The sequence below is a fragment of the Crotalus tigris genome, unplaced genomic scaffold (genome assembly GCF_016545835.1).
Source record: "Crotalus tigris isolate CLP2741 ecotype Arizona unplaced genomic scaffold, ASM1654583v1 scf7180000017592.2434428, whole genome shotgun sequence".
In the NCBI taxonomy this organism is placed as follows: Eukaryota; Metazoa; Chordata; class Lepidosauria; order Squamata; family Viperidae; genus Crotalus; species Crotalus tigris.
Window position 1 is genome coordinate 1,199,325 of NW_024096498.1, and position 13,976 is coordinate 1,213,300.

The 13,976-nt window shown below is 36.2% G+C and overlaps 1 protein-coding gene across 4 annotated transcripts in view; it reads right to left on the reverse strand.

The window, feature by feature from the left end:
* ADAMTS6 (ADAM metallopeptidase with thrombospondin type 1 motif 6) overlaps positions 1-13,976 on the reverse strand; it is a 128,272-nt gene that overhangs the window by 91,112 nt on the left and 23,184 nt on the right. For 3 of the 4 annotated variants that reach the window (XM_039364922.1, XM_039364907.1, XM_039364914.1), the window contains exons 2-3: positions 8,336-8,678; positions 7,036-7,403 (exon numbers count right to left, since the gene is read on the reverse strand). The exons of the other annotated variant lie outside the window; for it this stretch is intronic. In XM_039364922.1, the coding sequence (XP_039220856.1) occupies positions 7,036-7,403; positions 8,336-8,432 (465 nt within the window). In that variant the 5' untranslated portion in view covers positions 8,433-8,678. The remainder of the gene's footprint in view (positions 1-7,035; positions 7,404-8,335; positions 8,679-13,976) is intronic. 4 annotated transcript variants of the gene reach the window in all.

Consider the following 13,976-nt stretch of genomic DNA (forward strand, 5'->3'; position numbering starts at 1 on the left):
CCCATTTGCCTTAAGACCCCCCAATGGGGGTCTCCCATGGACTGGAGTCAACTGGTTCTAGAATTCCTTGTTGGAATTTGGATCAGTTTATCCAAATTTTACTCTTTAAAGCAAAAGGGACCCTTCTTGCTTTAATTCTAATGGGAGTGACCATGGGGTCTAGTTTTAACGACACAGGGGGTCCTCTGAATGTGACCAGCTGGGGGCTGAAAACGTCTGCAAATTCTTTGCAGACTTCCTGTAGATCGAGTGTTTGTAGGCTGTTGAGCCCTGTGACGTGTATCCCCAAAGCCTCAAACCACTCGAGTCCTATGAGACTCATTTGTTCACCCTCTACTACTAGTAGGTCTAGTGGACCCTCAAAATCCTTATACTGTACGTTAAGGGTGGCCTCCCCCTTAACACACACTCTGGAGTTTTGAAAATCCGTTAGCACAATGTCAGAAGGCCTCAACTTGGCCTGGGTTCCACTGCCGGAACAAATCTTCCTAAATGTGTGCATAGAAATAATCGAAAGTGCAGACCCCGTGTCCAGTTCCATAGTTAATGGAACCCCTTGTAGCTTCACCTTAAGTGACAGCTTTTTCTTAATGGGCTTGTGTGTGCCTGTCCTGTAGATGCTTCTTCGCGAAGCGCAAAACCCCACCCTATTCTGGCTGGGGACCCTGGTACCTTTCAGGCGCAATTCTTCCTGAGGTTGTACCTTCTGACGGCCCAGGCACACAGCTGCAATGTGTCCTTGTTTTCCGCACGCCCGGCAGGTAGCGGAGCGGAACTTGCAGTCGGCTCTCTTGTGGCGACCTCCACAACCGATGCACTTGGGGAAAGCTGAAGAGCTTCCTCTTGGTTTTCCTTCCTTTGTGGGGTGGAGACGGTCCACTTCCTCGTCCGGATCCTCCTCGGAGTTTCTTTGGACTTCTTCCTGGTGCATGGACGCAGCATCTGGACTGTTTCTGATCGGCCGCATGTTCTTAATGGCGCCGCCCGCTGCTTCTTCTATGGTGACCTCTCTCAAGGCATCTTGGAAAGACAAGTCCTCCTTGGCAAAAATTCTCTGTTGCAACTCTCGATGCCTTAGCCCGCATACAAACCGGTCCCTCAGTCGTTCCTCGAGGTCCTTGAATTCGCAATGTTTGGCGGCTTTCCTCAGTGCAGCGATGTACTCCTTGGCCGATTCTCCAGGTCGTTGATCCCTCTGCTCGAAGGTGTGGCGCCACGCGATGACGGACATCTTAGGCTGGAAGTGCTCCTTCAATAACTTCTTTAGATCTGCGTAGCTGACAGACTCTAAAGGAACAGATGCTGTGAGGTTCTCAGCGATTTCGAATGCGTCTTGACCGCAAACGCACAGCAGGATGGCAGCCTTCAAACTCTCTTCCCTCACCTGGTTCACTTTGAGGTAGTTTTCCACCCTGGCTACGTAGAACTCCCACCTCTCTGGATGTGAGACGTCGAATTCCGAAAGCCTTCCAATGTTTGCCATTTCAAATCAGGAAGGGTCTATCAGCCAGCCTACCCCCGAATGCGCACTGGATTGGCAGGTAGCTGCCGAGTCAACGCCATTCCTGCCGCTCCGGACTCACTCGGGTAAGCTTTACATCTTTTCTTCTTTGATGTAAGGTGATCCCACCTTCGTCGCCAGTGTTGAGTCCGTCGCAAAATGGTAAGACACGAGAAGCAGTTGTAGTTCTCAGGAAACCTTTATTCTTCAGTTCAGCTTACATTGGAATATGGCGGCAACGCCTAAAACTTTCGGCCTCCTTTTATAGGCCTTTCCCGGGTCAATCTGTTACTTTTGGCGTGCCAGCACCCGCGCATGCGCACACGTACTGGCGACAGCCTGTCTGGTCCCGGGCAGCTTGCACCTGCCCGGGACCGCCTGCAATGCCCCGAGCCTGCTTGCAAGGCTCAGGACATAACATTAAGTTTATTGCTAGATACACTGATTCATCTACTTACTCTAGTTTTTTGGCACTTGTATATAATTTGCAAATGTTCAGTCCAAAAACCTATCAAACCTAGCCCCTGGTCTTTGAAACATTAATTTTAATTTCTATGAACTTCATCATATATCCTGTTTAAAATTTGCTATCAGGTTTTCAGCCAACAATGTGGCACTACCTACATACAAAAAGACAATATATTTACATTATGAACCTCTCTTTATGACAAGTATTCTTTAAATAGTTATCAATAAATATGTTAAACAACCAACAGGACATCATACATTTACTCCCTGTTCAATATTGAACATAAGTGTTTATTTATTTTCACACATGCTTTACTTCCTTCCTATGCAGTTAAATTATTAGACAAATAATTTAAAGTAATCACAAAAAAAATTAAGACACAAAAAGCAAAACAAAATATAATCAACTACTAATAAAATGCAAGTAAAAGGTTTATCAAAAAACTTTTGATAATTTTAATTTTAATAATATTTTTAATAATAATAAAGTTGGAAGGGACCTTGGAGGTCATCTAGTCCAACCCCCTGCTCAGGCAGGAAACGCTATACCATTTCAGACAAATGGCTGTCCAGTATCTTCTTTAAAACTTCCAGTGTTGGAGCATTCACAGCTTCTGGAGGCAGGTTGTTCCACTGGTTAATTGTTCTGTCAGGAAGTTTCTCCTTAGTTCTAGGTTGCTTCTTTCCTTGATTAGTTTCCATCCATTGCTTCTTGTCCTGCCTTCAGGCGCTTTGGAGAATAGCTTGACTCCCTTTTCTTTGTGGCAGCCCCTGAGATATTGGAACACTGCTATCATGTCCCCCCTCGTCCTTCTCTTCATTAAACTAGACATTCCCAATTCCAGCAACTGTTCCTTATGTTTTAGCCTCCAGTCCTCTAAACATCTTTGTTGTTCTCCTCTGTACTCTTTCTAGAGTCTCAACATCTTTTTTACATTGTGGCGACCAAAACTGGATGCAGTATTCCAAGTGTGGCCTTACCAAGGCATTGTAAAGTGGTATTAATACTTCATGTGATCTTGATTCTATCCCTCCGTTAATGCAGCCTAACACTGTGTTGGCTTTTTTGGCAGCTGCAGCACACTGCTGGCTCGTATCTAAGTGATTGTCCACTAGTACTCCAAGATCTCTCTCACAGTTGCTACTATTGAGCAAGGTACCACTTATACTATACCTGTACATTTTGTTTTTCTAGCCTAAATGTAGAATCTTACTTTTTTCACCATTGAATTTCATTTTGTTAGATAGTGCCAGTGTTCAAGTCTGTCCAGATCCTCCTGTATCTTAAGCCTATCTTCTGGAATGTTGGCTATTCCTGCCAGCTTGGTGTCGTCTGCAAATTTGATGAGTTCCCCATCTATCCCCTTGTCCAAATAGTTGATGAAGATGTTGAAGAGCACTCGGCCTAGAACAGAGCCCTGGGGCACCCCACTACATACTTCCGCCCATGTAGATGCAGTTCCATTGAGGACCACACGCTGAGTACGGCCAGTCAGCCAGCTACAAATCCATCTGGTGATGATGCTGTCTAATTCAGTTCCCCTTCCCTTCCATTTATCTCCCAACTGCTAACCATTCCCAAATATTAGTCCTGTATTGCATATAGTACATAGTGTAGTTATTTCATCTATTTTTTATTGATCTCTTAATTTTACAATTAAAGAACTGCAATACGTTGTAAAGAAAGGAGCCATTTCAGATTAAATTAAATTATACTTCTCTTGTAAGTATATAATATCACTTTTGCTATTTCTGTATGTTTTCCAGTTTTGGTATCCCAATCTTACATACTGTAATTACAAAAGTTTCACTTTACCAACGTTGTGCCAGATTTGTTGTTGCAGCTGTCAGCATCTATCTTAGTAAATTGTGATAATTTTCATTTATGTTTTCTGGAATTATTCCTAATAAAGCATTAAATATTATTCATTTAAAAATCTGAATAATATGATGTATTTCCTTTCAATAATTCTGAGTTTTTTTAAATGACTATCAAATATGATAAAATGTTCTTTCTCTGTTATAGTGTTTCAACATTTCTTATTAAATGAACTATCATTATTAATGGGGCTATGTACTATCTGTAATACATTTTATAACAATTTTTTGTCAAATTATAGTTTGGAGTAAATTTTATTAATTTTTTTCCCCATAGCCATTCACATTGTTCTACTGAGATTATGACTTGAAGTTCTGAGCCAATTTTGCATCTCCATATTATATTTTAAAAACCATATACAGAGAGATTGTAATAGATTATTATGGTTTTGTATAAATGCTCAAATTGTGTGATCTTTCTCAAGGTTCCTCCTTTTTCTTTGAAATTACATTTCATTTTCCAGCAAATTCCAAGTACATCAATCATGGTACGTTTCTGTCTTCATTGAGTAGTTCTTGCTGTATCTGCACTCTATTTTCTGAGTCTGGATGCACAGTATTGGCGTATATGATTAAATTTTTCTTACTGTAGTTGTCCTTGAAGTAAAAGGCATTTGACAGGGACACTATTATCCTTGTTTTTAGAAAAATATTTTTTTAAACATTATCTTATATTTCTCTTCAATATTTTTTCTTTTCTTTCTTTTATACACAGACACTTATGGAGTTCACTAAGACACCTCTTTCCATGTAATTGATACTCTGCTGTTTGGGAATTTTATCCATTCTGTTATCCATGATAGGCAGCTTCCTCAATAATATAATCTAAGGTTAGAGATGAAAGTCCTCCTCTTTCTATTGAATCTTATGAAATTTTGACTCTTACTCTCTTATTCTTCCCACTCCATATATATCTATAGATTGTTCTTTGCAAGATATAGAAAGTTTTGTCTGAGATTGAAATTGATGCTATTTGGAATAGGAAATTCATATTAGATGGTATATTCATGTTTACTATCAAAGTAAGTTCTAGTTTATAAAGTTTTATTTTTTTCCACATATCAAGAGACAGTTTTATATTTTTTTATCTTGCCTTTTTTATAAATAACTACAGGCAGAGAACATACCTCATACTGCTTACTTCTATTTTCCCCACAACAACCCTTTGAGGTGATCTGTGCTGAGAACTGCCCAAAGTTACCCAGCCAACTTTCATACCTAAGATGGAACAAGAACTCACAGCTTCCTGGTGCCTTAACCACTAGACCAAATTGCTTTAAATTATTATATATATATTTTTAAGTATGTCTTTGTTCCATCTGTCAAATATAGTCTCAAGTATATCACTGGGTTTTTTGTTATACATAATCAGCTTATTTTTTTACACAGGTTCTCAGAGGTTAAGTATATCATTATTATTTTTGCTTTCTTTTCAGTAATTTGGCAACCTAAGAAATGGCCAAGTGTTTTACTGTTTTCATCAACTGTCTAATGCAGCCCTGTGATTATATAATTGTTAATATTACATCATCTATCAGCATTTCTTTTTGTATTCTTACCCTGAATTTTGATCCCACTAATTTATTTGACTGTTCAGATCTTGTCCATCAAATCTTCAAAAGCAATTACAAATAGTAAAGGAGAGTAGATGTCATTGTCTTGTACCTTTACATATTAGCAATGAATCCATAGCTAAGCCAAAAATTAATCGGCTCAGTTTATAAAATATTTGCAAGAAGTCACATGCCACCATGAAGACATGGAATATAATGCTTATCTCAGAACAGCACAGTCCTTGCAAGTAGAAGGGATATAAATCAGGATACAGGGATTGTAAAATAAATGTCAATAAATAAATAAATCTGAGAAAGACACAAAAGGATTTGCTGCTGCTGCTGCCCTGAGTTAAGAAAAGAATACACTACATTAACTATCAGTAAAAACAATGTGCACCATATTTTTACCATACATATTTTTTTAAATACCCATTAAGCATACCATACCTATATCTGTACTATTGAACAATTTTAAAATAAGGAGATGTGTACCTCACTTAGCAAGGTTGGCCCTGGTAGATACAGCATACCTCGTCTGGACATCAGATCTGTATGGTGCTACTCCATACCTACCATTGTCTAAATCAGGGTTGTTAACTATGGTCCTGCTCAGGAATTCTGGGAGTGGAAGTCCATAAATCATAAAAGTGGCAATTGTTTTCCACGTCTGCTCTTAATAGTCATTTCTAAGAAACCTGCACTCTGACTGATATCCTCTACTTATCTGGGCTGTATTGGTCCAGTGTCACATTTGGGCCTTCCTTACCAACTTTCTACCTTTGTCACACTGAAGAAAAAGATCTGAACAGAGGTTTCATTCTGATCCAGATACTAAGGGTATATGGAGCTATACTGATTTACTCATTCTTCTTTTGTATAGAACATCTGTATCACTTTGTAAATTAATCAATCACCTAAGAAAACTGAAAGAATGAGCAAATAAAAAGATTTAGGCTGTGCAGTAATCCTATACCCATTTCTCTGCCAATAATTCTTTTGAATTCAGTGGGATTTATTCCTGAGCACATATGTACAGTATAGAACAGCATTGTTAGTGGTCTATCAATCAGTTTTATGTTCCTGTTACCACTGGAATATAGTTTACTTAATAAAAACAATGCTGTTTTTAATTTTTCAATATTTTTAAATATACTGCTTCTACGTTTCTAATGTACATGTATTACATGTTTGGCTTGAACTTGAAGGAGACACTCATTAAAAAGGAAATCTAATAAAAGATTCCATATATCCTTGCATGTCAGAGTAACCATTCTTAACTTTCTTCTTTATACCTTTAATACGCTTAGTCTACATAAATTTATAAAGGTGTTATTTTTCCTCATTTTGCCCATCTCATTCAACAGAGTTCACAGGATTATTGCTTGCAACAGAATAATCATAAAGTTTCATACAAGTATCAGTGGGGGACAGTTAAAATATGGGGGGAAGGGTATTATTAAATAAAATACTTGCTAATGCTTCACTAACATTTTAAACTGATACAAATGTTCGCAACTTTTGTCAGTACCACAATGATGTTAAAATAGAGTATGAGTATGGACAGAGTCTTTCTTTCTGCAAAATTAAACAATTCAGAATATTGACAATCCAAAGTATATAATTTGCACTTACCAGACCATTGCAGTTGCTTATTGCTACTTTAGATGTACCATGCTGGCCACGTAAATATCCTGTATAGTGACAGTTGTCTAAAAAATCATGCTTCCACTGAGGTCCATCTTTACCCCAATATTCTACTGTGAAGTGTTTGGAGACCAAATCTGTGTTGAGACTCAAGTTTAAATGAAAGTGCTTGCCGTAGGCAGAAAGTTTAAAAAATAATTTAGAAACTGCCAGTTCTTGGTCATAAAACTCAGTACTTCTCTTCTTTCTTCCGCTGGGTTTAGTATTTTTCACAGTAAAGCTGAGGAAGGCTCCATTATGGTCAACCCTTATTGGGATTGTTAGTTGATAGTGTTCAAGATAAGACAGGAATTCCTCTTTCAAATCATATGGTAAACCAATCCAAGAAACAGGCATAAAATAGAAGAAAATATAAAAGGACACCAAAAGGAATAATACAACATTATTTACATATTATGATATCCAAGCAACTTCAGTTTAAGAATCAGCATTTCTTTAAGAAAATATTAGCTAGTATTAATAAAAAATCTGTTTTATTGTATATTTGCTGCTAAGATTTGTTATTTTTGTTGTCTATAAAAATAATTTGCATAAAAATAATTTGATAAATAACTAAAGGCTAGTTCATTATTAAAATTCCCAATGATTTCAAACAATTAGAAATATAAATAATGTCTCAGTTTAATGCCTTAATTTAGTCATCAAAATAAAGTATACAATTGTATATAATCCTTGTGTAATTCTCTATGTCACAAAGGATTCCCAAATAAACTGCAGTAGAAGAATTAAATCTTTGAAGGTGTTCATATATATCTATCACCCCCATTCAAGTTAACTAGGGAGTCAACATACAAAGAAGCTTAGTGTATGTCTTATAATGCAGATAGGATTAATCCTATTGCTGTAGGATCCTTAGCGCTGTAAACTAATCACACTTCAATAAGCAAACAAAAAGCAAATGTTTTAAAGCATGTTTTAGACTGTAATATTACTTCATGTTATTTAGACAATAATTGAATGCTGAGGATTTATTAATATGTAACAAACTAATTTTTTTGCCTAACTAAAAGTTTTAAATGTTATTTAGATGCCCTGAGAGAAAATAACTAAAATCGCAATTCATTTAAATTTTCTCTCAAATATATCAATATCTTTTAAGTGATTTGTATATATGAACACTCAGAAGTAAATTGAGTTCATTGGGGCATATGCAAAAATAAGCAATTTAGGACTGTAACCAAATTAAATATGGGTCAAAAGACATTAGCTTAAAACGTTTGATCCCTACCTTGAGAACTATATGAAAGCCTGCTGTCACCGTGATATTCTGATAATACCATAATTAAGCACAAAATCCAGGTCGACGTCTTCCACAAAATTTCCATAATTTAGAAGATGTAGGCTAACTATGTACTATAGTTTTAATTCCACTCCAGAACTATACCATAACCAGAAAATATTATATTTCTTCTGCTACTTCTTGTTCCACTTCTTGATAGATATTTTGAAATAACATAATTTCTTTCCTATATTTGCAGACATTTTCAGTCAAAAAAGCAAATTTAAAAATTATTCCTTCATATTGCAGTGAGGCGTTAAAATGAATAGTCAATAAATGTCCATTTCTTTACCTGAAAAGCACAAACAACATTGAAAATCATTATCACATACTATCCTAATCACTGCATTATCAATATTCTTGTTAACTGTAATAGGTCTGCAGCATTCTTTTTAGCTGATTTGTTTTTCATTATAATAGCTCAATTAAATATAAAATTCCAAATTCTTCAGAGTTTCAACCAAAAAACCCCCTGACTAATTAGTCATTTCCGGAAAATATAGTCCAATCTGCTTACAACTCTGTCAACCAATCTGGAGTTAGGATTGTAAAGTTTAGTATAGTACCTCCTATACCTTAATGTTTGGTTCCTGCTGTTTGATGACATTGAAAAGGAATTCAGTACTCTCAAAGGGTTCCAGTATGAGTTATCAACCATATTTCCTATAGAAGGTGTAAATCAGCATAACATAAGATGTCAATTCAATTCTTGTTCTTAGATATTAGATTTGTTATAACAGCTTTGGGAAAGTCAAAAGAATCTTTCATTGCCAAGTAGTATTTAAAAATGTTGGAACTTTCCCTACATGAAAAACTGAAAAAGAGTTTGAAAACTTCTGCAGTGAAGGATAATTTCACTCAGATTTATTTATAATTTATAATTTATAATCTATATTAACTACATTTTTCCTATAAGATTACCATCTGTTCAAATATGATTCTGGTTAGAAAAAAAATATTATTTGTTCATTTATCAATTTTTTAAAACCACCCATCTTCCTTATAGAGGGATTCTGGACAGTATACAGATGAAATCAAACCATAAAAACAGTATATAAAATTTAAAATAAGGCAAGGATGAGTTAAGAATCAATGTAAAATTGATTAAAAGGTGGGCTCAGGTCTTTTTGGGCACTAGCCAGCCCCATGGCTGTATGATCCTGTCTGAGCCTCAAGCAAGGCCGCAGAGCCATGTTTTTCACACCTTTCCAGAAGTTGAGCAAAGACTCTTCTAGCTACAGTACGGTTACTACCAGCTGCCATCATGAAGAATGCTTCAAATGTTTATATTTCTCTCTACATTCACCTAAGTATTCATACATAGCAGGGGTGTCGAACTGCTGGCCCGCGGGCCGAATATGTCATCCAGAAGTCGCACCCACCCCATTGCCGGCAATGGCAAAACCGTCCTGATATGTTGTGTGACATCACATGACGTCACGAGTTTGACATGTCTGATATATAGTAAGCTCTCAGCTTAAGAGGTGAATAGGCCTATTAAATCCAAAATGTACTGTATGACAAATGGAACTGTACACATAGGCAACATCATTTTTCATATCCACAATAGATTTTGCTTACTGCAAAGTCCATTAAATCAAGCTCTGATAAAAACTTCCAATTGCTTTTGGTTTTGTTGTTAAATTTTCTTTTTAAATTCTGTAGTATGGAATTCTGTTTCCTTTTCATTTTGGAAAATAAAAACATGACATTGTTTTAGTTATCCCACTCAACATCTTACAGGGGAAGGGTGAGGGTGGCTCCTTACTGGAGAGGAAAAGGCATTTTTAATAGTTCATCCCTATTAGAGGTTAACCCAATCACTGGGAGTAAGTTAATGTAGATTTGGAAAAAGCTCAGCAGAATGTGAGCAGGGTTCTTGATATACAGACAGGTATATCAAGTTGTGACATACAACTTCAACAAAGATATCAGATTCTTCCCAAAAAAATATCACTGTAAGTAACCTTACTCTAAAATAATGCTGTATATTGTTTGCCTGGAAAAATAGCTATATCCAGAAGAGTTCAGACTATTGGAAGCCTAATGAACAATTGAAGAAACCATTGGCTTGGCTTGGCTTGGCTTGGCTTGGCTTGGCTTGGCTTGGCTAGGCTGGCCAAATCAGGCCAGGACTCAACAAATCATTCTGGGAAATATTTCACAGAACTGAGTAGGCTTCAAGAAAAAATACACTTATTTTTGCTTGAAGTTAGTATGTCCATGACAAGCATATCTTAAATACAAGAGATAGATGGACATCGATAATAAAATGATAGACCTCATTCTACAAATATCACGTTTATGTCATTATTCATTAGATTTGCCAACATTTCTGTCGCTGCTTAAGAAAGCATAGTATTTGATTCTGTTAATTTTTTTCTCACTAAAAGCAATCTTCAGGGTTGGGCTACAAATGCAGGATTGCTGACGATCCCTCAGGGAACTTATAGGGCTGAAACTGGACTTGAACTCAGATCTTCTTGGTCATAATCAAATAATCTAACCACTGTATTATATCATCTCTCATCTTAAAAGTAATGACTGTACTTTGTTCCTACCTTGTCTCCAGCCTTGGTAAATTGTATTTTATGTCCGTTACATATATTTCAGAACCAGGATATTCTACATTTTCATTTAGAGTATGCCTAAATTTCAAATGGTTTCAGCAATGGAGAGCAGCATTTTGTGATCTTAAAAGTATTTAATCCTGTTATGCAAGCGTTATCTTGTATATTTTATTCACTCAAACTATCTATTGACATTTAGCACGAGAAAAAAGGCTTTTAGTCTATTTCAAATTATACAAATATTATCAAAAATCATACACATAAAAAGTTGTATACTTGCAAAACTGTCAAGTACATATTTAACATGCTTAAGGAGTTGGCCCTTTTATAACAAAAAACAACTGCTATAAAACAAAAATTGCAAAAAATCCCACAAAATTGTAATTTTGTTTCTTTTAAAATACTGGTCTCCAAGTATTTTATGCTAATACAAAACAGCTGTCTAAGATTTGAGAATGTGCAGCTACTTGTAGTCAAAACAAAACAAAGAAAATGTTAAATTAATATTATAACAGAAATTCATGGTTTCAAGTCAGACAAATGTCAGAAACAATATATTTATCCTGGAGCAGTCTGTCTGTGCATACAGGATGTTTTGAATTATAAACAATTCTCCATCTTTTTTAAACTCCTAAGCATGTCTCTTCACAAACCTTCCTTCCTTCCTTCCTTCCTTCCTTCCTTCCTTCCTTCCTTCCTTCCTTCCTTCCTTCCTTCCTTCCCTCCCTTGCCTCCCCTTCCCCTCTCTCTTTCTACCCAGAGATTATCTTACATATCCTATCTATGCGGTATGTTTTACTGTATTTTCCAAAAAATATATTTTATTTTTATATTTTATATTCAGTTTATATTCAGTTTATATTTTAAACTGAATTTAATTGAGTAGACTTTTTTAAAAACACAAAGCTAAGATAAAAATAAATAAATGATAAAATATTTTGCATATTACAAGATTTGAAGATATGCTAATTGTATTTGCAACAGACTTTGAAACATAATTAAGGAAAACAATATATTTAATTAATTTTCCCCCTTATGGCATGTTAGAGAGAGCACTGTAGAGAAAATGCAAAGTATTAACTTGCTTAAGTTACATTCAATTTATTTTGTAATGTTTGAAATGGCATTCATTTTATTCATTCAAAATTTGTTTTGATTTTTAATAAAACCTTTCCGTGCATTTCAAACTATAAGCTAAGTCCCAAAGATCCTGCCCAGATCAGCAATTCTGAATCCTTAGGGGCAGCTTAGACAATATAAAAAGTACATGCAGCCTAATCTTAGGGATGTTATGTTCCTAATAGATTTCAGCTAAATGTCTTTATTTCTAAAATTTGCTACTCAGTCTGAAGCAGCAGCACATTCAGAGCACTGTACAAGAAAAATCCAGCCAAAAATCCATAAAGGACATAATAAACCATTCTGTTAAAATAATCAATAAAAATGTTGCTGAAAGCAGCTGACTGTATAGAGTAAAAGATAACATTAATTAGAACAACAGATGGCAGCAACAGTGCAGAAAATTAAATTAAATGCCCTTAGAGAATAAAAATCTTTGGCACCAAAGAGGCAGCAGAAAAAAAAAGGGCCAGATGTGCCTCACTAGAAAGGATATTCTAAAGTTGACATGCTGTTAATGAGAAGACCTGCTCTGAAGTTGCCACTTGCCATTATCTCCTTCTGTGCAAACCTTCTGTACAGGGCTTCCAAAAATGAGCTTAGATAAGAATAGATGTGAAAAGGAGCTGCTTTACATGTTTTGGTTTCAAGCCAGAATTGAGCTGAAAGCAAACTGAGAGCCAGATAATAAAAATGGCATACTGTACAGTGGGCCTCTCTGTGGATAAACATCCCCCATTTTTTTAAACCAAAATACAATGAAAAATGCACTATCTACAGATAAACCAACTCTCAAACTTTTTGTATTGTTTTTTCAATATATTATAAAGGACTTCACATGTTTTCATAGTTTGTATCAATAAATATCTTCCAGAACAGATTCTGTTTTAAATTTTCACAATTGATTTATCTGCAGGTGGAACATTTTTCATGGTATTTTGGTTTGGTTTATCTGCAAGTATATGGGGTGCAGTGGTGTGATTGCTTGCAAAGCTGAGGATCTGGTCCGTGTGCGTGGGTTTGTGGTAGACACAGGTTTCCAGTTCTCCATTGCCTAGTCTCCTTATGTCATTGTTGAGGAATTGGAATTTATTGTCTGTTTCTTTTGTGTGTGTGAATTTGATCTCAGGGAATATGTTGTTGAGTAGGTTGTATGTTTCTTCAATTTGGGAATGATGAAAGTGTCATCGATGTAGCATGTCCATAATTTTGATTGGAGGGTGGGTAGAGTTATGGATTCGAGTCGCTGAATGACTGCTTCTTCTATTAGGCTGGATATGGGTGATCCCACCAGGGTACCTTGTACCTGCTTGTAGATTTTCCCATTGAACTTGAAGTATGTGTTGAGGCATAGATCCAGGAGTTTCATGATGGAAACTCATCATGTTCTGTAGTGGCATCATCTTTGTGGGTATGGTGCTTAGTGAGTAGGTGGTGTATGGTTTGTTTAGCCAGGCTGATGTCAATCGAGGGGAAGAGAGCGGTGACATCGAAGGAGACCATAATTTCTTCCTTGTTGATCTTGGTGTATTTGATGCATTGCAGAAATTGTTTCGGGCAGTTTATTGAGTGGGTTGACCCATATGCTCACCCTCATCCTACACCCAAGCTACAGATATTCGCCACTATTGCAGATGTTCTTTATATTTGATAGCCATGGCCTGACTTGTTGATAGGCAAATCAATACAATGACAAACAGTAATGGTGATAGTAAGACTCCTTGAAAGATTTCTCTCTTGATGTTAACCTCTCTTGGTCTATCACCATTGACCAACAAGTGTGTCTTCCATTTTTCCATTGACCTCTGCACAAAGTTTCTGATGTTCCTATTATTTTTAGGCACTTGGATTATCCAATCAGGAGGCAGGGAGTTGAATGTCTTCTTTTAATCAATTCAAGC